Source organism: Scyliorhinus torazame, chromosome 18, assembly GCF_047496885.1.
Source record: "Scyliorhinus torazame isolate Kashiwa2021f chromosome 18, sScyTor2.1, whole genome shotgun sequence".
NCBI lineage: Eukaryota > Metazoa > Chordata > Chondrichthyes > Carcharhiniformes > Scyliorhinidae > Scyliorhinus > Scyliorhinus torazame.
Window position 1 is genome coordinate 155856367 of NC_092724.1, and position 25729 is coordinate 155882095.

Sequence of the window (25729 nt, forward strand, 5' to 3'; positions counted from 1 at the left end):
GCCGGCGCGATGCCCGTCTGATTGGCGCCGTTTATGGCGCCAATCGGCGGACATCGCTCCGTTGGGGGAGAATTTCGCCCCATGTCTCCGAAATCGCCACAACATCGAAGTCTCGGGTACCAACCCATGCCGCAAGTTCACCCACCTTATTCCGGATGCTCCTGGCATTGAAGAAGACACACTTTAAACCACCTTCCTGCCTGCCAGTACACTCCTGCAACTTTGAAACCTTACTCATGACCTCACTACTCTCAACCTCCTGTATACTGGAGCTACAATTCAGGTTCCCGATACCCTGCTGAACTAGTTTAAACCCTCCTGAAGAGCATTAGCAAATTTCCCCCCCAGGATATTGGTACCCCTCTGGTCCGGGTGTAGACCATCCCGTTTGTAGAGGTCCCACCGACCCCAGAATGAGCCCCAATTATCCAGAAAACTGAAACCCTCCTGCACCATCCCTGTAGCCACGTGTTCAACTCCTCTCTCTCCCTATTCCTCGTCTCCCTAGCACGTGGCACGGGTAACAACCCAGAGATAATAACTCTAGATCTAAGTTTCCACCCTAGCTCCCTGAATTCCTGCCTTACATCCCTATCCCTTTTCCTACCTATGTCGTTGGTACCTATGTGGACCATGACTTGGGGCTGTTCCCCCTCCCCCTTAAGGATCCCGAAAACACGATCCGAGACATCACGGACCCTGGCACCTGGGAGGCAACACACCAACCGCGAGTCTCTCTCGTTCCCACAGAATCTCCTATCTATCCCCCTAACTATGGAGTCGCCAATGATTAATGCTCTACTCCTCTTCCTCCCTTCCCGTCTAAGCAACAGGGACAGACTCTGTGCCAGAGACCTGTACCCCATAGCTTACCCCTGGGTAACACCTCCTGGCCCATAACCTAAACCCAGTAATGTAGTTTTCTTTGATTGCAGAACGTTCCTGGCACAGGGCGCAAGGCGTTGGATCAATATTGACGGGAGAACGATGGAGATTACTGTGAAAGGCCTGAAGCATCCACATCGCTATGTGCTGGATGCTGCACAGACTCACATCTACATGCTGATGAAAAAGGTCCACCATTCATTTTCTTTCTCTCTGCAGATTTCCTAGCTTTGTGGCCTCTAAGTGGGTGGGTCGGCGTTGTCTGTTTTCTCCTCAATTACACAACTCCTTATCGCAGTGGCTAGATGGGCAAAGTTGCTTCATTGGGTAGCTTCTTGGTTGAAACTTGTCCGAACCACACTCGGGTCACCGCCTCTTGTTTCTCTTGCACAGGATTCGTACCCACGTTTCCTACGATCCCCCATTTATAAAGGAACGCAGGACAAGGCTCTCATTCCCGAAGAGACCAAGCAAAAAAGGTCAGTACTGGAATGTTTCCACCCTTCAATCAGTCATATTACAAGCGGCAATGAATTGTGATCTGGGATGTACCGTCTGGGAGAGCAGTGGAAGAGAGTCATGGGCAACTTTCAAATGGGAATTGGGAAAAACACTGCAGGTTTACAGGGAAAGAGCAGGACGATATGGTACTAACTGGACAGTTCTTTCAAAGGACCAACACAGGAGGCTGAAAGGCCTCCTTCTGTGCTACGCCTCCCATGATTCCCAATGTGACAAGGGGAGTCAGACTGTGAGGTGGACTTGTGGTGGAATGGAGGGTTGGAGAGGCAGCACTGACCAGCTGTAGGCTGGCTCACACTCAACCTGACTCAACAAGAAAGATGAGCCCGTGACTTTGACAGGAAACTAGACTGCACGGGAACTTCCACCATTCTGAATATAGATGTCTAACATGCAGCTGATGGGAAACTTTGAGAGCTGTGATATCAGCGGCATTTCGTGGAGACAAACTGTGTTTCTGTTGTGACTGTGGGACTTTATATTTATTCTCTCATGGGATGTGTCACTGGCAAGGTCGACATATGTTGCCCATCCCCAATTGCCCTTGAGTTGAGCGACTTGCTCGGCCGTTTCAGAGGGGCGGTAAAGAGTCAACCACATTGCTGTGTGTGTGGAGTGGCCAGACCAGGCGAGGTTGGCAGATTTCCTTCCTTAAACCAGGTGGGTTTGCATAGCAATCGATGAGAGACTGAGACCAGGGGCGAAATTCTCCGGTATCGGCGCGATGTCCGCCGACTGGCGCCCAAAACGGCGCAAATCAGTCGGGCATCGCGCCGCCCCAAAGGTGCGGAATGCTCTGCATCTTTGGGGGCCGAGCCCCAACCATAAGGGGCTAGGCCGGCGCCGGATGACTTTCCGCCCCGCCAGCTGGCGGAAAAGGCCTTTGGTGCCCCGCCAGCTGGCGCGGAAATGACATCTCCGAGCGGCGCATGCGCGGGAGCGTTAGCGGCCGCTGACGGCATTCCCGCGCATGCGCAGTGGAGGGAGTCTCTTCCGCCTCCGCCATGGTGGAGACCGTGGCGAAGGCGGAAGGGAAAGAGTGCCCCCACGGCACAGGCCCGCCCGCGGATCGGTGGGCCCCCGATCGCGGGCCAGGCCACCGTGGGGGCACCCCCCCGGGGCCAGGTCGCCCCGCGCCCCCCCAAGGACCCCGGAGCCCGCCCGCGCTGCCTTGTCCCGCCGGTAAGGTAGGTGGTTTAATCTACGCCGGCGGGACAGGCATTTTAGCGGCGGGACTTCGGCCCATCCGGGCCGGAGAATCGCGCGAGGGGGGGGGGGGGCCTGGTGCGGCGCGATTCCCGCCCCCGCCGAATATCCGGTGCCGGAGACTTCGGCAACCGGCGGGGGCGGGATTCACGCCAGCCCCCGGCGATTCTCCGACCCGGCAGGGGGTCGGAGAATCTCGCCCCAGATTTATTCATTGAATTCAAATCCCACCAGCTGCCGTGATGGTAATCCCCAGATTACTAGTAAAGTGACATTACCACTACAACACTTCGGCTGCATTGGGTTGTAGAGAGGCAATCACTTGCTGCCAGGGCTCCATCTCCTTAACTGTGAGCAGTTCTGGGCACCACGTTTTGGAACCCACAGGCAGAGGGTTTATGCGGTAGGTGGACAAGTTTGCAGTGATTCACGCTGGTAAACCGTGAGGTTTCCGCTGGGTAAACTCCACAAGTCCTGTTCCGCCCACTTCCAGATCAAAGCCTTGGCTATTGCCAGCATGTTGTTGTGTCGGTGGACCAGGCTCAAAGAGCTGCATGGTCTCAGTCCTGCTGTTTCTGTTATCTAAGCTTAAGATAAATGGCCTGCATCCCTGCAGCAGTAGTGCAGACACTCCAGTCAGGCAAGTGGAAACTCAACAGATTGGGTGGACTGATCTAAAGCGTGATGAGTTTCTAAGTGCATCAGAGCCTTGGCTGATCAGCATCATGGTGAACAAAGGGCAGCAACATTCAAATAAATCTGTTACATTAATAAGTGAAGAGAAAAAGGCCACTTCCCAATACTCTGGGTTAATGCAGACACTGATCTTCACTGGAGCAGATTGGAAAAGGGAAGCACCAATCAGCAGAGAGCTGGAGATTTTCATGTATCCTCGAGACTCCTCTCGGTTGGCAACAGTGCTGAGCATGTGGGGTGGGGGGAACAAGAAGGGGCTGAAGAAGAATTCTGAAGGGGATTCACTTCTAAACACTTGAGGTGTTAAGATTTTTTTTGTTCAACTCCTGGGCCAATGAATGGGTCTTTCACCTCACTAAGATTTCAGGATTTCTGAGTGTGGGTGGGATTAGTACCCGAGCTGTACGAATGGGCCAAAACTCCTACTGTAGCAACGGCCACACCCTCCCCTGCCTCAGCCCACCAGTTGCTGAAATACTGTAGACTCGGGTGTTTCAGTGCTCTCCTGCCCGATTATCACCTAGCTGTCTGTGTGTGCATTGGCTGCCACATTTCCCACAGTACAGCAGGGATTACATTTGCTTTTAAATAATGTATGTAATTAGCGTGTTGGGGGGTGTCCTGAGGTTTTGAGAGGTGCGTTATATATGCCGCTCCGGCCTCCCAGTCAGCAAGTTGTGGGCAGCACGGTAGCATTGTGGATAGCACAATTGCTTCACAGCTCCAGAGTCCCAGGTTCGATTCCGGCTTGGGTCACTGTCTGTGCGGAGTCTGCACATCCTCCCCGTGTGTGCGTGGGTTTCCTCCGGGTGCTCCGGTTTCCTCTCACAGTCCAAAGATGTGCAGGTTAGGTGGTTTGGCCATGATAAATTGCCCTTAGTGTCCAAAATTGCCCTCAGTGTTGGGTGGGGTTACTGGGTTATGGGGATAGGGTGTAGGTGTTGACCTTGGGCAGGGTGCTCTTTCCAGGAGCCGGTGCAGACTTGATGGGCCGACTGGCCTCTTTCTGCACTGTAAATTCCATGATAAACTGTGCCCATGGGTGGAAGGTTTAACCATTCCTCGGACATGGGGAGAACAACAGGAATGAGAGATATTGAAAGAAACAATTTGCTTTTACATAGCGATTCATCACATCCCAAGTTTCATAACTTAATACATTTTCTGAGTGATGCAGCATTTAGGACAATTCTCGCTCGGCCGCAGTTTCATTTGACAAATGTACTGGTGAGCAGGCATTCCTGAGATATATAAAGCACGGCGGGGGGAGGGGTGTATGACCCACTATGTGAGCAGAGGGGCTGTGGGCTGAGTTCTTTATCATTCAGAATAGATGTACAAACATCGCAGAAACAACCACTTTTCATGCATCTTATATGCTGCTTTTCGTTGTTCACAGTAACTTCCCTTTCATGAAGAGGCACCGGCGCTCCAGTCCCAGCCCAGTCATCCTGCGGCAGCTGGAGCTGGAGGCAACAGCAAAAGCAGCCACCAGCGGGACGAAGGTGGTCGACATAACACAGGTTATGAGCAAGTTAGATCGCAGGAACCAGCTGAAGCAGGAGCCTCCCAAGGAAGAGGCTCAGTAAAGACCCTCAGCAATTACTAGATCACCTTGTCTGCAAAATGCTCAATAAATCAAACATTTAACACAGTTAAGGGCAGGTACCCAGTGCTCGAGATGTGAGAGGATGCAGCACATACTGGCACCTCACCAAGCTGAAATGTCACTTTGTTGTGAGCTTCCTTCCATACCCTAACCTCCAGCATGTCTCCGCTAGCCTATCCCTTTCTGTCCTTGTCTTGCTTCATCAGACCCCTCCACACTCTCCCCTCTTTTCTCCACCCTGCCCTCTTGTACTCCTTCCCACGCTCCCATTCTGCCCTCCTGATTCTCCTCCTGCCATTCCCCTCATGCCCTCCTCTCCTCCCTGCCCTCCTTTCCCTCCCTGCCCTCCTCTCCCCTCCTTCCCTCCTCTCCTCCCTGCCCTCCTTTCCCTCCCTGCCCTCCTCTCCCCTCCTTCCCTCCTCTCCTCCCTGCCCTCCTTTCCCTCCCTGCCCTCCTCTCCCCTCCTGCCCTCCTCTCCCTCCCTGCCCTCCTCTTCCCCCAACCTCCTCTCCGCCCTCCTCTCCCTCCCTGCCCTCCTCTCCTGCCGTCCTCTCCCTCCCTGCCCTCCTCTGCCCCTGCCCTCCTCTCCTCCCTGCCCTTGTCTCTCCTTCTGCCCTCTCTCTCGTCTCCCCTCCTGCCCCTGCCCGCCTCTCCTCCTGTCTCTTCCCTCCTGTCTCACCTCTTCTGCCTCTCCCTTGTCTCTCCTCTCCTGCCTCTTCCCTCCTTATCTCCTCTCCTCTCCTGCCCTCCTGTCTCTCCCATCCTGTCTCTCCCTCCTGTCTCTCCCCTCCTGTCTCTCCCCTCCTGTCTCTCCCCTCCTGTCTCTCCCCTCCTGTCTCTCCCTCCTGTCTCCGCCTCCTGTCTCTCCCATCCTGTCTCTCCCTCCTGTCTCCGCCTCCTGTCTCTCCCTCCTGTCTCCGCCTCCTGTCTCTCCCCTCCTGTCTCTCCCCTCCTGTCTCTCCCCTCCTGTCTCTCCCATCCTGTCTCTCCCATCCTGTCTCTCCCCTCCTGTCTCCGCCTCCTGTCTCTCCCCTCCTGTCTCTCCCCTCCTGTCTCTCCCATCCTGTCTCTCCCATCCTGTCTCTCCCCTCCTGTCTCTCCCTCCTGTCTCCGCCTCCTGTCTCTCCCATCCTGTCTCTCCCTCCTGTCTCCGCCTCCTGTCTCTCCGCCTCCTGTCTCCGCCTCCTGTCTCTCCCTCCTGTCTCTCCCATCCTGCCTCTCCCTCCTGTCTCCGCCTCCTGTCTCTCCCATCCTGTCTCTCCCTCCTGTCTCCGCCTCCTGTCTCTCCCATCCTGTCTCTCCCTCCAGTCTCCGCCTCCTGTCTCTCCCATCCTGTCTCTCCCTCCTGTCTCCGCCTCCTGTCTCTCCCCTCCTGTCTCCGCCTCCTGTCTCTCCCTCCTGTCTCTCCCATCCTGTCTCTCCCTCCTGTCTCCGCCTCCTGTCTCTCCCATCCTGTCTCCGCCTCCTGTCTCTCCGTCCTGTCTCTCCCCTCCTGTCTCTCCCCTCCTGTCTCTCCCCTCCTGTCTCTCCCATCCTGTCTCTCCCATCCTGTCTCTCCCCTCCTGTCTCTCCCCTCCTGTCTCTCCCCTCCTGTCTCTCCCATCCTGTCTCTCCCTCCTGTCTCTCCCCTCCTGTCTCCGCCTCCTGTCTCTCCCTCCTGTCTCCGCCTCCTGTCTCCGCCTCCTGTCTCTCCCTCCTGTCTCTCCCATCCTGTCTCTCCCTCCTGTCTCTCCCTCCTGTCTCCGCTTCCGTGTCTCCCATCCTGTCTCTCCGCCTCCTGTCTCTCCCCTCCTGTCTCTCCCATCCTGTCTCCGCCTCCTGTCTCTCCCTCCTGTCTCTCCCTCCTGTCTCTCCCCTCCTGTCTCCGCCTCCTGTCTCTCCCCTCCTGTCTCTCCCCTCCTGTCTCTCCCCTCCTGTCTCTCCCCTCCTGTCTCTCCCCTCCTGTCTCTCCCCTCCTGTCTCTCCCCTCCTGTCTCTCCCTCCTGTCTCTCCCCTCCTGTCTCTCCCCTCCTGTCTCTCCCCTCCTGTCTCTCCCCTCCTGTCTCTCCCTCCTGTCTCTCCCCTCCTGTCTCCGCCTCCTGTCTCTCCCTCCTGTCTCCGCCTCCTGTCTCCGCCTCCTGTCTCTCCCTCCTGTCTCTCCCATCCTGTCTCTCCCTCCTGTCTCTCCCTCCTGTCTCTCCCTCCTGTCTCCGCTTCCGTGTCTCCCATCCTGTCTCTCCGCCTCCTGTCTCTCCCCTCCTGTCTCTCCCATCCTGTCTCCGCCTCCTGTCTCTCCCTCCTGTCTCTCCCTCCTGTCTCTCCCCTCCTGTCTCCGCCTCCTGTCTCTCCCCTCCTGTCTCTCCCCTCCTGTCTCTCCCCTCCTGTCTCTCCATCCTGTCTCCGCCTCCTGTCTCCGCCTCCTGTCTCTCCCATCCTGTCTCTCCCATCCTGTCTCTCCCATCCTGTCTCTCCATCCTGTCTCCGCCTCCTGTCTCTCCCATCCTGTCTCTCCCATCCTGTCTCTCCCTCCTGTCTCCGCCTCCTGTCTCTCCCCTCCTGTCTCTCCCCTCCTGTCTCTCCCCTCCTGTCTCTCCCCTCCTGTCTCTCCCCTCCTGTCTCTCCCATCCTGTCTCTCCCTCCTGTCTCTCCCTCCTGTCTCCGCCTCCTGTCTCCGCCTCCTGTCTCCGCCTCCTGTCTCTCCCCTCCTGTCTCTCCCATCCTGTCTCTCCCCTCCTGTCTCTCCCCTCCTGTCTCTCCCTCCTGTCTCTCCCTCCTGTCTCTCCCTCCTGTCTCCGCCTCCTGTCTCCGCCTCCTGTCTCCGCCTCCTGTCTCTCCCCTCCTGTCTCTCCCCTCCTGTCTCTCCCATCCTGTCTCTCCCCTCCTGTCTCTCCCCTCCTGTCTCTCCCCTCCTGTCTCTCCCTCCTGTCTCCGCCTCCTGTCTCTCTCTCCTGTCTCTCCCCTCCTGTCTCTCCCCTCCTGTCTCTCCCTCCTGTCTCCGCCTCCTGTCTCCGCCTCCTGTCTCCGCCTCCTGTCTCTCCCCTCCTGTCTCTCCCCTCCTGTCTCTCCCCTCCTGTCTCTCCCCTCCTGTCTCTCCCCTCCTGTCTCTCCCATCCTGTCTCTCCCATCCTGTCTCCGCCTCCTGTCTCTCCCATCCTGTCTCTCCCTCCTGTCTCTCCCCTCCTGTCTCCGCCTCCTGCCTCTCCCTCCTGTCTCCGCCTCCTGTCTCTCCCTCCTGTCTCCGCCTCCTGTCTCCGCCTCCTGTCTCCGCCTCCTGTCTCCGCCTCCTGTCTCTCCCTCCTGTCTCCGCCTCCTGTCTCTCCCTCCTGTCTCCGCCTCCTGTCTCTCCCCTCCTGTCTCTCCCCTCCTGTCTCTCCCATCCTGTCTCTCCCATCCTGTCTCTCCCCTCCTGTCTCTCCCTCCTGTCTCTCCCATCCTGTCTCTCCGTCCTGTCTCTCCCTCCCGTCTCCCCCCCGCCCCCCCGTCTCTCCCTCCTGTCTCCGCCTCCTGTCTCCGCCTCCTGTCTCCGCCTCCTGTCTCTCCCTCCTGTCTCTCCCATCCTGTCTCCGCCTCCTGTCTCTCCCTCCTGTCTCCGCCTCCTGTCTCTCCCCTCCTGTCTCTCCCCTCCTGTCTCTCCCATCCTGTCTCTCCCATCCTGTCTCCGCCTCCTGTCTCTCCCTCCTGTCTCCGCCTCCTGTCTCTCCCCTCCTGTCTCTCCCCTCCTGTCTCTCCCCTCCTGTCTCTCCCATCCTGTCTCTCCCATCCTGTCTCTCCCCTCCTGTCTCTCCCCTCCTGTCTCTCCCATCCTGTCTCTCCCATCCTGTCTCCGCCTCCTGTCTCTCCCATCCTGTCTCTCTCTCCTGTCTCTCCCATCCTGTCTCTCACCTCCTGTCTCTCCCTCCTGTCTCTACCCCCTGTCTCTCCCCTCCTGTCTCTCCCTCCTGTCTCTCCCCTCCTGTCTCTCCCTCCTGTCTCTCCCTCCTGTCTCCGCCTCCTGTCTCTCCCATCCTGTCTCCGCCTCCTGTCTCTCCCATCCTGTCTCTCTCTCCTGTCTCTCCCATCCTGTCTCTCACCTCCTGTCTCTCCCTCCTGTCTCTACCCCCTGTCTCTCCCCTCCTGTCTCTCCCTCCTGTCTCTCCCCTCCTGTCTCTCCCCCCCCCCCCCCCCCCCCCCCCCCCGTCTCTCCCTCCTGCCTCTCCCCTCTTGTCCTTCTTCTCCATATTCCTGCTCATTCTAAGTCAAACAATATATACGGAAAACTGGGGGTGAAATTCACTCAGTCATGCTGTGAGCCTTCTCTGTGAATGGGAACTTTGCATGGGGAAAAATTGTTTGCTAAACCTTTACTTTGCAGATATACCAATGGCTCAATGATGTATTTCATGTTTAAATGCACCATTGAGTCACTGACATGCAATAATTTTGTGGTAAAATTCTTCTTGACCCAGTATAAAACTTGCGCCATCCCTTCACTGCTGAGAGTGGATAGAGAGAGGCAGCTCACATTTATGTCACACAGTTAAAGGAACCTTTTGATCACCAGCTCAATGAAACAAGGCATCTATTAATTTTATTGCCACCCTGGCATAACGTACTGCCCAGGATTATCCCCGGAATTGTTTTGCCAACAGGAAGCGGTTTACCCACATAGATAGGCTTTCACTTGCAGTAATGTTGCTGGCACAGAGCAGAATCAGCTCGCAGGAAATTATGTGTTCAGCAGCATCCTACAAACGGCAGTGAGAGGAATGAGCATCTCCATCTGGGATTCTTAGTCAAGGAATGTTGGCCTAAACACTGAATCTCCTTCACTGAGGTTCTTTCACATCTCCCCAAGCCGGCAGACAGGGCTTCAGTGTAAGGTCAAATCTGGCAGGCTGGGGCAGCACTCGACCCTAACTCACAAGCATTCGGCTGAGCCAGTTAAAGTAAAATAAAACAGTAAAGTCGCCATAGTGCCAGAGGCTGCTTTCTCCTTTGAGGGGGAGAGCTGACTGGTGGTGATTTAACATCTCAGGCAAGGGGCAAGGTTGAGAAGGCCTTTGTGGATAACCTCAGCCAATTAAGCTGATGCTAAAGGGTCTATTTTCCAAACTCGAGGTCCCAGCACAGAGCTAACTCCTTTGAGAGCAGGTGATGTGCCCATAAGCATCCAAAAATCTGGTTTAGTGTGAGCTTTTGTTTGATAATGCTTTTCTGTGGAAGCTCCGTGGTATGTTTTACAAAGTAAAGACATTTATGAATTTCTTTTAGTACAACTGCACTAACTACGTTATTTAGAACTCAGCCACATAATGCAAGTCAGGAGGTGTTGCCAAATAATTATCTTCATGCGAGCAGTGCCCCATTGTCCAATTGTTCATAGATGTTGACTATTTCATTCAGTTTTCTGTTGCTTCCCATGTTCAGCCCAAACGCATTCCCATCCAATATCCCATCAGCGTCTCCCACCATTACACGTACCCTCCACCCCAGCCCCTACACCCCCCATCGTCCCAAAACTCCCACCATCACTCACCTCAGCATCCCAGAATCTCCACCATCACGGATCCAACACCTTGTATCAAAACTTCCCTTCGAACCCTGTGTACAATGTACCTGTCTAAAACTATACTAGTGTCTAGGCAAATCTAAATATTGGCTATTGAACACAGTAGCCAATTGTTGCTGTCTGATACTTCTTAACTTCAATTAATTACTTCCTGCCACTCTCGTGGTCACTGAAGATTTACAAAGCAGCCTACATTGGCAGGTAGGGAGATTCAGAAGGTGGCTCCTTATTAAATCTGCCACTCGAGTACATCTTTGCCAAGGCAGCTGAGTGGGAAATTTCATGTGGGGAAGTGTGTGATCTGGTGCAAACCGTGATTTCTGATGCCATCTTCAGGCTGGTGGCAGGGAGATGTTAATGAGCCCAGCAGATCAAAGTTAACAGGTCAACGTCAGTAGATGCTGCTGATGGTTCATGTGGAGTCACTAAAGCTGAGAGTGCAATGGGAAATAAGGAGTCAACAAGCTGAAACAACAGGTTACGGCAGTTTTATTCTCAGGTATAAGGACATTAGTGAACCAGATGGGTTTTTACAACAGTCACCATTGGTTTCACGATCATCGTTGGACTTCCAGATTTGGGGGGGGGGGCGGGATTTGAACCCAGATCCCCAGAGCCTTACCCTGGGTATCTGGATTGCTAGTCCAGTGACAATACCACTGCGTTATTTGCCTCCCCATTTGTCACTCAATTATCTGAACAAAAATGATACCTGGATTACAGGGGTTGAGACTCGAGGAGAAATTACTCAAATTAGATCTGTTTTCACTAGAATTTAGAAGGCTAAGAGGTGATCTGATCAAAGTATTCATGAAATTAACAGGGAAAGACAGGGTAGATAAAGATAAACTATTTCCACTGGTTGGAGATTCGAAAACTCGGGTGCATTGTCTAAAAATTAGGGTCAAACCGTTCGGGAGAGGGAAGAACTTCACTCAAAAGGGTGGTCGAGATTTGGAACTCTCTCTCACAAACAGCAATTGAAAATCTGAGATAGATTATTGTTAAGCAAAAATATTGAGGGATGTGGGCCAAAGGCAGGGATATGGAGTTAGGTCACAGATCAGCCATGATCTCATTGAATGGCGGGACAGGCTCGAGGGGCTGAATGGTCTGCTCCTATTCCTATGTGTGGGAGGGTGGTGGGGTCCGGGAAGAATTACAATGAGTTTTATCATCTCGAGCATTTCCCCATGGAGAGTGTATGATCTTTGAAAGTTCAGTTCTCCACGATATTGCTTCACCATGATTCAGCGAAATAAATCAACTCAAATCAAACAATAGGATGGCATTTGCAGACCAAGAGTACAGATCACAGGAGAGAGTGTGTTATAGGAATGATTTGCATCTAAGAAAAAACACAGTAGCAGGAGGCCATATAAATAGGATAATATACAGGTGTAAATATAAATAGGCTAACATACAGCTGTATACAATACTTAAGATTGAACTCCAAACAAGGGAACACACATCTACCACAAGGCTTAACGCCAGATAGGGGCTGGTTTAGCACAGTGGGCTAAAGAGCTGGCTTGTAATGCAGAACAAGTCCAGCAGCGCGGGTTCAATTCCCGTACCGGCCTCCCCGAACAGGCGCCGGAATGTGGCGACTAGGGGCTTTTCACAGTAACTTCATTGAAACCTACTTGTGACAATAAGTGATTATTAATTATTAATTAATTAAGATAGTATGAGGGTCTGTTCCAATGCATTAATGCACCGGTTCAATTAACGGTATAGTAGAAACAAGCTCAAGTAGTTTATCTGTGTCCTCACAACCTTGAGATGTGTTACTGTTTTGAAGTAGGTTTAAATTTACAATGTGCAGAGCACAAGTAACATTTCAGTTGTAATGAGCTCTGAAGTTATGATTACGATAGTTTTAATGTCATCAATCCTAGTTTGTAATATGTGTATCGGCTGCAGTGAATGCTGTGCTGGAGTATTAGACTAGACCAGTCTGTCAGAGTGGGGTGAAGTGGCTTGTGCTGATAATGGATCCACGTACCACTACGTTCCCGGTCACAGATACAAACATAGGAATTAGGATTGTGTCACTGGTGAGAGTGCAGCAGAGTCTATACTGCCAGACTGGAGGACAATTTACCACTTGAGTTGCTCTCATACAATTCCCAATTTCAACCCAGGAGTAGGTTTCCCATAAGCCGTAAATGGCTATGATAAAGCAAGGAGGAGAAAGAAGGGTTTGGACAACTAGTAACTGAAGGGCCAGTGACACTCCGCTGCCGGCTGCTCCTGACAGATTTTTAGGAACTTAGTGAAGCAACCTTGGCCTTCGAGAGATTGTTGCGCCATTTTTAAAGGGTGCCCTGATCTAATATGAATAAAAACAAGAAGTTCCCCCCCCCCCCCCCCAACTCAGATACAGGAACCCTCTGCCCCCCATGAACACGGGAACTCCCTCACCCCTGTCTCCCTCACACAGGCAGGGAACCTCCTGCTCCCCACTTGGACATGGGAACCATCCTCTCCCCCCCCCCCCCCCGGGAATCCACCCCCATGGAACTCCCCATTGAAAGCCTCCCCCCACACTACCCATTGGGGCACTGCCAGGGTACTACCTGTGGGCTGCACTTAGCTGTGCACCCACAGCGGGGACCATTCGCCCGGTTCCTGTTTTACAAAACCTGGTGTCAACCGCGCCATGTGACATCACACCGGTGGAGGGGGGAAATCCCTACATGGCGGGTGGAGAGTTGGTGGATAAAGCGGGGAGACCTGCTAAGTTAGATGGTGATGTGCGGTAAAGCACCCTTTCACAGCGGGACCCCATTATGTCGTTGGCGGGGTCATCGAGTGGGGAAATCCAGCCAGTGTGAAAGCTTTTTTGGAACTGCCCCCTCCCCCGCTGCCAATCCCGCCCACCAAAAAGCGGGGTGGAAACTCCAACCCCACCCCCCCATTTGTAGGAGAGGCAAAATAAACATTAAAATCTAGCCCAATTGGGGGGGAAATTTGGAAAATTCCTCTCTGACTCTGCTCCTCCTCCAGTGATCACAGCCAGTCCAGTAGAGCACTCTGCGCCTGATGAATGTCCCCACTTTGTCTGAAATTATCTCTGACCCAGAAACAGCCCTAGCTGCTCGCGACTGAAAGAATTCAGGCAATCACAGGTCCACTGTTCACTGGTTAAAAAAATATACCCCCAACATCTATCCCAGTTCTGTCCTTGCGCAACTTGAGATTGTTATGTCATTAGTTTTGGGAGCATGTCTCCAACAACCTCTGTATTTTAATGCTGGAATTCCACAGACTGGAGCTCCTGTGAAAAGTGGATTTTCAAAATGACATGTTGTGGCTGCAGGTTCTGTTTCATGTTCATTTAATAAAAATAAAGCCATGCTAATCATTGCACATCTGCTTTGTGTGTTTTCTGTTGAGTCTGATTGATGTTCTCATCTTGTTCCAAACCCTGGATTTGACGTTAAGTGTGTCAGTGTAAAACTCCAAATCCGTTTCCTTGTTTTCATTGTGTCTTTCACATGTTACCGTTCAGAGCTTCTTCCCATGCACCCAATACCACCATCATTGTTGAACGCCATCTTATGCCTTTTTGCATCTTTATTTGAAACTCTAAGACATCAATCTTTTACCCAAAGCACATCCTCCAACACTTGCCCTTTTGTATCAGGTCCAGTGTAGCCCATGTCTTTGTGTTCAGCTCAGCTTCATTTTGTGCGAAAATAATCAAGCTCCCTCTCTAGATAGTTCCTTGTTATTTATTTCTTTATTTTTAATAAAAATTTAGAGTACCCAATTAATATTTTTTCCAATTAAGGGGCAAATTCGCGTGGCCAATCCACCTAACCTACACATCTTTGGGTTGTGGGAGTGAAACCCACGCAGGCAAGGGGAGAATGTGCAAACTCCACACGGACAGTGACCCAGGGCCGGGATTCAAACCCGGGTCGTCAGTGCCGTAGTCCCAGTGCTAACCACTGTGCCTGTTGCATGATTAGATAGTTCCTGCTGCTGACTTTTGATAAAGTAATTCCACTACTTTGGGAACCATCATCCTTACCCACCCTGCCAGAGATCGTTCAGTGGTTTCTCTACTCCGTCCAATTTGCTATTTCTTCATTTTCTCCCATGCGCATCTCTTCCCTGTCAGTGTATTTTGATCCATTTTTCCTGATTTTCTCTACACAGCCCACTCTGCCGCGCCCCCACTCTTCCCCTTCCATGAGTTTCCCGCACCCCCGAGAAGCTGGCACTCCGATGCCAGGAACAAGACCTTGCTGCTCACTAATGGGCTGTTGAGAAGATAGACATGGCACCTGGCGCTCCGACCCCAGTTCGCTCTACCAACGAGAACATGGCACTCGGCCAAAACTCCATTCACTGCAGCGGGACCGGGGTACCCCGCCGGTGTGAACGGACAGAGAATTCCGGTAACGGCATTGCTCCAATGCCCTTCCGAAGTGAGAACCCGGTACATTTTATTAAAAATTAATTCATGAGATGTCGGCTTCGCTGGCTAGACCAGTATGTGTTGCTCATCCCTAATTGCCCCTTGAGAAGGTGGTTCTTGAACCGCTGCAGTCCCTGAGGTGCGGGTATACCCACAGTGCTGTTAGAGAGGGAGTTCCAGGATTTTGACCAGTTATGATGGAAAGTCAGTTTGTGGCTGTATCCAGTTAGTCACCATGTCGCGTGCTGACGTCTGTGTAATTTACATTTCTGTTAGGAAGGTGAGAATCTTCCAGAAATTGTGTTATTTTAACCTCTATAAAGTAAAATAGAGCACACAATGTATGCTAGGGGATTTTCCTCTTTTGCATAGTATCCAAAAACAATCTTTAATACTGGTGCAGAGAAGAAAAGTAAAAAGTTAGTGGAAATAAAAAAAACATGCAATTTGCAACAAAAGAACAAAAACCCCAGAGTCAGACATCAGATGACACCTCACCCTCCCAACGGGACCTCCTCAACCCCCCCCCCCCCCCCCCCCCCCCCCGGCCCCTCACCCTCCCCACTGCCCCTCAGCCCCTCCACTGCTCCTCAGTTTCCCAGTGAGACTTCACTCTCCCAATGAAATCTCACCCTCCGAACAACCCCTAACCCCTCCATGCCCGCTCACCCTCCCAACAGTACCTCACCCTCCCTACTACCCCTCACGTCCCTACCCCCCTCCCCACTGCAATCTCTATCCTCACAATGGGTCCTCACCTGCCCCATTGCCCCTCTCCCGCCCCCTTCCCCTCCCCACTGGACTTCAACTTTACCACTAATCAGCCAAGCGCCATTTAAAATGATCATCGATACTATACATTACAATTAATCACTGGATGTCTATTAACAATGCTCTCCAAGGATTCATAAAGGTTTTCCCATACTGTAGGTGGGCTATGATGTTTACGATATGAGTTGCTTGGGACTGCTCACAGATATCTATTTGCTGCTCATTTTAGCAGACTGATGTTACTGAGGGTTAAATACTATATAAGTATCCCAAATAGTTCATGTAATCATTTTGGATGTTAGAAACCAACATTCAAACCATTATGATGGTCTCCTTTATGTCCAGAGACTGATATTGGAATTACATGTCAATGGAGTTAGTCTCACCATGGGGGTATGATAGTGTAGAATGAGTGATAGTGAAGCTCATTTATATCTGTCCCCATTTCTTTTTCCATTGGCTATCTAACCAGACATGGCTCCTGGTAGAAGCGTTCAAACATATATTAGTGGTTCTTGTCCAGTATTAAGCAAAGTGTATATTCATAGAACAAAGAACAAAGAAAAGTACAGCACAGGAACAGGCCCTTCGGCCCTCCAAGCCTGTGCCAACCATGCTGCCCGTCTAAACTAAAATCTTTTACACTTCCTGGGTCCGTATCCCTCTATTCCCATCCTATTTATGTATTTGTCAAGGTGCCCCTTAAATGTCACTATCGTCCCTGCTTCCACCACCTCCTCTGGCAGCGAGTTCCAGGCACCCACTACCCTCTGTGTAAAAAAAACTTGCCTCGTACATCTCCTCTAAACCTTGCCTCTCGCACCTTAAACCTATGCCCCCTAGTAATTGACCCCTCTACCCTGGGAAAATGCCTCTGACTATCCACTCTATGCCCCTCATAATTTTGTAGACCTCTATCAGGTCGCCCCTCAACCTCCGTCGTTCCAGTGAGAACAAACCGAGTTTATTCAACCGCTCATAGCTAATGCCCTCCATACCAGGCAACATCCTGGTAAATCTCTTCTGCACCCTCTCTAAAGCCTCCACATCCGTCTGGTAGTGTGGCGACCAGAATTGAACACGATACTCCAAGTGTGGCCTAACTAAGGTTCTATACAGCTGCAACATCTGCCTTGAACAATACATCACCTAGCTCAGACTGTTTCAAATCTGCACTAGTTTTTCCCAAGCATATTGGGATCAAGAAAGTGTCTTTTGTTTCTAACCTTTTTATAGAAAGATTTTCCGTTTACGTCGCAATTTATGTCACTCAGAATCACCCCAAAGGATTTCACATAAAATGAACCATTTCAAAGTGTAGTAACTTGTTATTTTTCTGAGTCACATCTCACATTCATGCGGAGCAGGTCGCGAAACAATGATATTCTCCGTGCGTCTGCCAGGATCACTGATGTGTTTGAACAATGAAAGAATGACAGCTGTACTGACCGATGGCTGGGCAGTCCAAATAAGAGCAAGGGCCAACGGTGGTGAGCAGTACGCTTTCGCCACCCCTCCCTCTGTCCCCTTTGCCTTTAAAATCTTTGAAGGTCTCAATTAAGACCCTCCAGCTGGACCAGCATTTGGCAGATTCAGTCGAAGCCTTCAAAAGAGAATTAGGCAGTTGTCTGCAGAGTAAAACACCACAGGACTAGTGGGAATAAGGGGGAACTAGGTGAGTTGCTCTTGCAGACAATCGGCATGGACAGGACAAACAAACAGCCTCCTGTGTTGTTACTGTTCTATGCTTCTGCCATGCAAGAATACAGCTGCTTTGACAGGACTTATAGGCACTGAGGATACAGCAAAGACTCAATGAGGCAATAATAGTGGCAGGAGCACTCAACGTCCCCACTTGGGACAATGGCCTTTTCTGGGCAGACACTACAAAGCCTTCTGCAAACTTGAACGCAGTGCTGGGGTCAGTGTTCCTGACTTCAGATGTAGAATCCAGTGGCTTCCCACTACAGATATGACAGGAGAATGACAGACTGAGTGAATATTTTCCAACCTGATATATTGGTAATGAAGGATACACGACTTCATAATCTGTAGTCATGGCGACATGTCATGAAAAGCTCTTTCGTGTAGACCAGGAAAAACACCGCCCCAAGACCAACTTTTAAAAATAATTAACGAAGACCCCCACCACATGAAAGAGAATCTATTCTCACAATGTCATCACTACCAGGAAAATACGCCTTCTCTTATTTAATTTTCTTGATGTACACATGGAAGCTACTGATTGTGTGATTTATTGCAATGTTCGCTAAAACCTCTTTTCTCAATCGCTGCAACGTGAGCCTTGTGCCTGTCAGGGTTCTGTAATGTCTGTTTCTTTGTGTTGAGAGTTGTGCAGACAGTAACCAGAAAATGACACTGGAATTCGGCACCCATGGACGCTCAGTTGTTGAGTTGTGCAAGACCGAGATCGGTAGATTTTGCCCTGATCTTACTGAATGGCTAGCAGTCTGAAGGGGGTCAGGCGGTTTGCTCCTTCACCTTTTTGTTACGCTCTTATGTTCTGAACCTTTTTCCTTTTTTTTAATAGATATGCAGGTTTACTGCACCTGTTCCCCACCTGACCGTGTACACAGGCTTATGTATCCCACCTTGTCCCCCAAGCCCATCCTTATCCAACCCTAGCAACGGTGATATGCCCGTCTTCTCGCCCAGATATATTCCGCTGCCAAACAGTGCCATCTGCCCCTCACCCATCAGCGTAGCGATAGACAGCACCCCAGCAATGGAAAGAAAATGGGAGCAAAATCATTCCATTTCTAATCAATTTTCCTCCGCTGCTGAAAGCACCGAGTTGTCTATTGGGTCTGAAACAAGCATCTGCTGCCAGACACCAGTGTCTGTGCAAACCAAACCTTACCAGAAATCCAAAATGGCTCTGTCCTTCAGCAAGTTTTTGAAACGGGGCTGTACAAATTCGCCAGTTTTTGCAACTTTGTCGCCCAAGTGCATCTCATTGAACAATCGAAAGATCCAACCCCTAAACGCTGAAGAGAAAGAGCTGCAGCAAAAGCCAAGAAGGGTGTCCAAGTAAGTACTTTCACTTTTCTTCCACTGCTTTTTGATTTATTTCTAGATTTCAATTAACGCATTGTAGAGTTTCAGGCCAGTCAGCTTCTCGAACCTTCCTAGATTTAATTACATCAAGGCTGATCTATACCTCAATTCCATTTCTTTGTATTTGTTCCATATGTCTTGATACTCCTACAAACAAAAATCTACTGACCTGAGCCTTGACAGTTTCAGCTGAACCAGTTCTCACAATATTATTAGGGAAGAGAGTTCAACATTCCTACTACCCTTTGAGTGAAGAGCACATCTACATTGAGAACAACTTAAGCCATTCCAGATGATTAAATGCAATGCCTGATAACATATTAAGTCAAGCAAAGCAATTCGGAAAGGTCTCAGCGTTAATCTCTGGTACACTCAGTGATAATAGTTTTTGTGTGTGGGGATGGAATCAGTGATAGGGGCATTACAGTGAGCAGCACGGCAGCACAAGTGGATAGCACTGTGGCTTCACAGCGCCATTGTCCCAGGTTCGATTCCCCGCTGGGTCATTGTCTGTGCGGAGTCTGCACGTTCTCCCCGTGTCTGCATGGGTTTCCTCCGGGTGCTCCGGTTTCCTCCCACAGTCCAAATACGTGCAGGTTAGGTGGATTGGCCATGATAAATTGCCCCTTGTGACCAAAAAGGTTAGAAGGGATTATTGGGTTACGGGGATAGGGTGGAAGTGAGGGCTTCGGTGGGTCGGGGCAGACTCAATGGACTGAATGGCCTCCTTCTGCACTGTATGTTCTATGTTCTAAATCATTGGTTCCAGGCCAGGAAGGAATGAAGTCGGACAGGGACGGGCCACGTTGACACTATACCAACACCCACTGACCAGACCTGACTCAAATATGAGTGATGGTCACTTGGCTCAGGTATTGGAGAGGGTTGGTATTCATGGAACTATATCCCAGCGAGAAGTAGCACCTTCAGAAAAGAAAAGGACAAAAAAAAAAATGAACAGAGGGCAATCAGCCAATGAAAAAGCCCAAAGCAACTGTGATCCTTAAAGGAAAGAGAAAATGCTGGAAAATCTCAGCAGGTCTGACAGCATCTGTAGGGAGAGAAAAGAGCTGACGTTTCGAGTCCAATGACTCTTTGTCAAAGCTAACAGACAGAGAAAGTGGGGAATATTTATACCGTTGAGTGAGAATGAAAAATGAGTCATAGTCACAGAAACCCAGGGAAACTGGGTGCTAATAGCCACAGAAACCAAAGGGAAAGAGTGCTAATGGCAGTCCGTAGAGAGAACAAAAGGTGTGAGAGGCCAAACAGCAGAGAAACTAACATCAGGGGCGTCATTCTCCGACCCCCCGCCGGGTCGGAGAATGGCCGTTGGCCGCCGTGAATCCCGCCCCCGCCGAAGTCTCCGGTACCGGAGATTGGGCGGGGGCGGGAATCGGGCCGCGCCGGTTGGCGGGACCCCCCGCTGGATTCTCCGGCCCGGATGGGCCGAAGTCCCGCCCAGAAATTGCCTGTCCCGCCGGCGTAAATCAAACCTGGTATTTACCGGCGGGACCAGGCGGCGTGGGCGGGCTCCGGGGTCCTGGGGGGGGGCGCGGGGCGATCTGACCCCGGGGGGTGCCCCCACGGTGGCCTGGCCCGCGATCGGGGCCCACCGATCCGCGGGCGGGCCTGTGCCGTGGGGGCACTCTTTCCCTTCCGCCTCCGCCACGGCCTCCACCATGGCGGAGGCGGAAGAGACTCTCCCCACTGCGCATGCGCGGGAAACTGCCAGCAGCCGCTGACGCTCCCGCGCATGCGCCGGGAAACTGACAGCGGCCGCTGACGCTCCCGCGCATGCGCCGCATTTCCGCGCCAGCTGGTGGGGCAACAAATGCAATTTCCGCCAGCTGGCGGGGCGGAAATCCCTCCGGCGTCGGCCTAGCCCCTCAATGTTGGGGCTAGGCCGCCAAAGATGCGGAGCATTCCGCACCTTTGGGCCGGCGTGATGCCCGCCTGATTGGTGCCGTCTTTGGCGCCAGTCAGCGGACATCCCGTCGTTGGCGGAGAATTTCGCCCCAGATGTGACCGATGTAGATGTGGGGGGAGAGGAAGGGGGAAGCAAAGGGTGAGAAGGGGTAAGGAAAGGTGGATAAGATGGGGGGGGGTTAATATATATTAAGAAAGAAAGAAATGATAAAAGACAGTTAAAATGAAATGGGATGAAAACAAATGGGTTGAGGTTGGGTAGAGCTAATCATCTGAAGTTGTTGAATTCGATGTTGAGACTGGAAGGCTGTAGCGTGCCGAACCGGAAGATGATATGTTGTTCCTCCAGTTTGCGTCGAGCTTCACTGGAACATTGCAGCGGGCCAAGGACAGACATGTGGGCATGGGAGCAGGGTTTTTTGTTAAAATGGCAAGCAAAGGGAAGGTCAGGGTCCTAAATGCGCACAGACCAAAGGTGCTCAGCAAAGCGATCACCCAGTCTGCGTTTGGTCTCTCCGATATAGAGGAGACCACATTGGGAACAGCGCATGCAATAGACCAGATTGAAAGAGGTGCAAGTGAAACGCTGCTTAACCTGGAATGAGTGTTTTGGGCCTGGGATGTTAAGCATGGAAGTGCTTTGACAAAGGGTCATTGGACTCGAAACGTTAGCTCTTTTCTCTCCTCACAGGTGCTGCCAGACCTGCTGAGATTTTCCAGCATTTTCTCTTTCGTTTCAGATTCCAGCATCCGCAGTAATTTGCTTTTATCCAGTGTGATCCTCAAAGCATGTTTTTAGAACCGTTTGCTATCTTTCATTCTGTTCCCTCAGCTTTTTCCAAATCAAAGTAGACATCCCATCCGAATGCAGAATTTACCCCATCACTTCCGAGGATGAGGATGAAGATTGTCACTGCCCCCACAAGGACTCTGCGAAGGAGGTGATTTGTCCTTGGGAAAGTAAGGCGGAGGAAAGTAAAGCAGGCTGATGGGAATTCAGCTTAAGATCAATGGACCACGGGATACCCAAGTATTTGCATTGCCTTAATTCCAGATTCATGTGTCCATAATTCCTCTCAGGGAAAATTTGCCACGGCAACCTGAAAGGTCCAAATAAGTAAATCTTTGGAATAAGAATGAGCAAAGGGATGATTATTGTAACTGCAGACTTGCGTTTGCAATGCAGTAAAAATGGTTTAACTTCTGTTTATTTTCCATTGAGGTTGACTATATATAATCAGAATAAATAACGTACACATCGGTTGGAAATGATAGTCCTGAGCCCTTGCTTTTTTAAAGACCATTCCTGTTCAGATTGTAAATGGAACAGTAAGATTTTAGTCTTAGTTAAGAAGGAAGTACTTCTACTTTGCTTGTGGCAGCATTGATCTTGTCAGGACCAGAATTTTTCAAGTTGTATGTGTTACTATTGTGTACATTTCTACTTTCATTAAAAAAAAAGAAAAACTTGCATTTATATCGCAACCCTCACGGCTACCAATGTCCCAACCCTCTCTCCAGTCAATTAAGTGCTTTGAATTGTAGTCTCTATTGCAATGTAGGAAATAATATATGGAATTGTGTGAACAGAGTATTCTTAGCCGTGACCAGTGCTGTCTGTTAACTAGTTAACACATTCAACAGCCCAGTCTTCCAGATGGTGTAACGTACATTAAGAATCTTCAGTGAATTGCAAAAGAAAAGTTGTGTTGCCCTGCTGACCTTCGTGGCTAGTAAAAGTATACAGATCTACAGCACAGACAAGGCCCTTCAGTTCATCACGTCTGCATCGTCAATGGAACTTAGCAACCACTCCACTTGTGAAGTCCTCCAACCATAGAGTGATGTGGTATTGATTCTAGTGGATGATAGTTAGCAGTGATGAAGTACTCAAGATATTTATGACATCATGTTGACAGGATTATGGTTTATAATCACAACTCGGTATCCCATTGTTACCTGAATGATGCTTCTCGGCATCAGTTCCATATATGTTGGGTGGGGTTACTGGGTTATAGGGTGGAGGTGTTGACCTTTGGTAGGGTGCTCTTTCCAAGAGCCGGTGCAGACTCGATGGGCCGAACGGCCTCCTTCGGCACTGTAAATTCTATGATAATCTTTGATAATCTATGATATATCACGGATCAGGTATAGAATGTAAACTCGGCTTTTTGTTTCCTATTGTTTTTTTTTGATGTTGTAACTCTATTGTACAAGGGCCTGAACAGAAATGTTTGTTTGTTGTTTTAGCAACCTTTATAACCTTTTCATTTGTAAATCCAGTGAGATTGTTGGTACTTCAGTTCCAGTTGCTGCTAAGTGTTCTTGCTGGTGAGGTATTCTGGTGTTAAATTAAAACGTGCACATTCAAGTATTTGTCAAGTATAATTTGTTATCTTGACGTGGGTCTGATGTTTTTTGACATATTTCATTGAATGCTAATCAGTGAAACCCTTAAATAGTCTGCCCTGCCCACCTCTTTAACCCTTTCAAGAAAGCCCAAAGTAGATGCAGAAAAGTCATGTTATAATGGCCCAGATAGTCAGAAACCGGAGGTACCATCCCCCCCGCCCCTCCCCCCCACCCCTCCCCACCCCCCTCACCCCCACCCGTCACCACCCCCCTGCCCCCCACCCCTCACCACTCCCCTGCCCCCCACCCCTCACCACCCCCCTGCCCCCCACCCCTCACCACACCCCTGCCCCCCACAACTCACCACCCCCCTGACCCCCACCCCTCACCACCCCCCTGCCCCCCACCCCTCACCACCCCCCTGCCCTCACCCCTCACCACCCCCCTGCCCGCCACCTGGAGATGTGCGATGATTGCACCTCAAAGTGCCAGTACTCTGACTCTGTGAAAATAGTAAGCTTAGACTTCCAATAGGCAGTTTCCCTGCTTTTCGGGACCCTCCAACAAAGTTTCCAGTCCTGATTTAAAGACTTCATATAAGATCATAAGACGTAGGAGAAGTAAGCCATTCAGCCCATCGGGTCTGCTCCATCATTCAGAACATGACTGATCTAATAATCCTCAACTCCACTTTCCCGCCTAACCCCATAACCCTTGATCTCCTTACTGATTAAAAATCTATCCACACAGCCTTGAACATACTGACTGACCCAGCCTCTACAGCCTTCTGCGTTAAAGAACCCCACAGATTCAATGAGATCTGAGAGAAAAAAATCCTCCTTATCTGACTTGCTTATCTGAATAGTTATCCAGGAAACCGGAATCTAACTCGTGGGTAACAATACAACTGAGCCCCATCCCCTACAACTCTCACCTCAACCCCCAGATGGATGCCTCCAATCCCACAACTAACCCCTGGAATACCCCAACTTCCCCCAGACTCGACCTCAACAATCGACTCTGCCGCCCCCCCCCCCACCCAATCGCTGACTCGATTTGATGTGACCTCACCATCCGACTCCTCCCCTGAATCCCCAACTCCCCCTGGTCTTACCTGACCCTCACCACCGTATCCAGCTGCCAGTGTATGTCCTTATCCAGCCTACCCCCTTACCCCAGCCACCCTTGTAAAAATAAAGGTACATAGACTGCTGAAAAACTTCTACTGACTGGCCGACATCCTAGATCTGACCCACCTTAACCACTAACGTCACCTACCCTTCCCCACCCTACCACCATACCCACTTACTTTACTCATCCTACCATCTTCTTCACACTCCCTATCCCCTCACCCACCCTTCCCCCTTCCTCACCCTACCATCATACCCCTTTAGTGCATGACCCACCCTACCCCTTCACCTACTTACCTTCTTTCTGTAGCTTTTCAAATAAGCTTTAGGACATTTAAACCTTTCACTCAGCCGAATGCGGCAACTAGTGAAGCAAAGAAGGGGGCCTGACCTCTTCACGAATCCCTTTGCTGATGCCTCCGAGGTTTCCTGAGCTGAATCAGTTTGGACGAATCCTTCACCTGAAGATTGCCCAGAAAAATCGGGGGAAGGTAAGAGGGTGTTTCTTATTCTGATCAGAGTTGGAAATAGGGGCTGGGATCCTGATTGGAAGACTGGGGCGGGATTCTCCGACCTGCCGCCGGGTCGGAGAATCGCCGGGGGGGGGGTGGGGGGGGCGTGAATCCCGCCCCCGCCGGCTGCCGAATTCTCCGGCGCCGGGGATTTGGCAGGGGCGGGGATCGCACCGCGCCGGTCGGGGGCTGTTGGCAGTGGCCCTCCCCCGGCGATTCTCCGGCCCGCGATGGGCCGAGTGGCCGCCCGTTTTCGGCCGGTCCCACCGGCGTATGTTACGACAGGTATTTACCGGTGGGGCCTGGCTCCGTGGGCGGCCTCCGGGGTCCTCGGGGGGGATCTGGCCCTGGGGGGTGCCCCCATGGTGGCCTGGCCCACGATCGGAGCCCACCGATCCGCGGGTGGGCCTGTGCCATGGTGGCACTCTATTCCTCCGCGCCGGCGGGTATAACGGTCTGCGATGGCCGGCGTGGAGATGAACCCCACCCGCGCATGCGCCAACTCGTGCCGCCCGGTGGAGGCCCTGCGGCACTGGTTGGCATGGCGCCAAGCTCCTTCCGCACCTTCAGGGCGGCCCGACGCAGAGTGGTTCACTCCACTCCTTCGCGCCGGAGTTACCCGCACCGTCAGGTTGTGAAGAAGCCCGCCCCGGGACCTGTGTACCAGGGTTTGATAAATGTTTCATGTGAAAGAATGTTTTACAAGACCATGGCTCTGAGCGTCTCTTGGTAAAACTTGGGGGAAAAAAAGAATAAAGAAAGACTCACTTTTATATAAAGCTTTTCATGCAGCAGCCACTATGCACACAGCATCGCGATAATGATCATTGTTTGTGATCTTTTTTTTTTAATTAAAAAAAATATTTTTTGCTCCTCCTTTTTCACATTTTCTCCCACATTTACATCCATCAACAATAAACAATAATCAGCAAGATATGTCAATCCCCATAATAACAACAACAATCCCATCTACCCACCAACCCCCAAACCTCAGCCCGCATGTTTACATAAACAAATGACAAAAAGGAATCCGGGATTACCCGTAGTCACCCTTAATCTACACAGCCCCCCTCCCCCCCC

The 25729-nt window shown here is 51.2% G+C and overlaps 1 protein-coding gene across 3 annotated transcripts in view; it reads left to right on the forward strand.

Annotated features, from left to right (window-relative positions):
- The window catches only part of LOC140395655 (regulator of G-protein signaling 9-like), a 105065-nt gene extending 82053 nt beyond the window's left edge, over positions 1-23012 (forward strand). For 2 of the 3 annotated variants that reach the window (XM_072483681.1, XM_072483682.1), the window contains exons 15-19: positions 936-1074; positions 1279-1364; positions 4709-4832; positions 18200-18699; positions 21488-23012. In XM_072483681.1, coding sequence (XP_072339782.1) covers positions 936-1074; positions 1279-1364; positions 4709-4832; positions 18200-18699; positions 21488-21644 — 1006 coding nt within the window. In that variant the 3' untranslated portion in view covers positions 21645-23012. Of the gene's footprint in view, positions 1-935; positions 1075-1278; positions 1365-4708; positions 5052-18199; positions 18700-21487 lie in introns of those variants that run through there. The other variant, XM_072483683.1, reaches the window with a different exon arrangement.
- The last annotated feature ends 2717 nt before the right edge of the window (positions 23013-25729 follow it).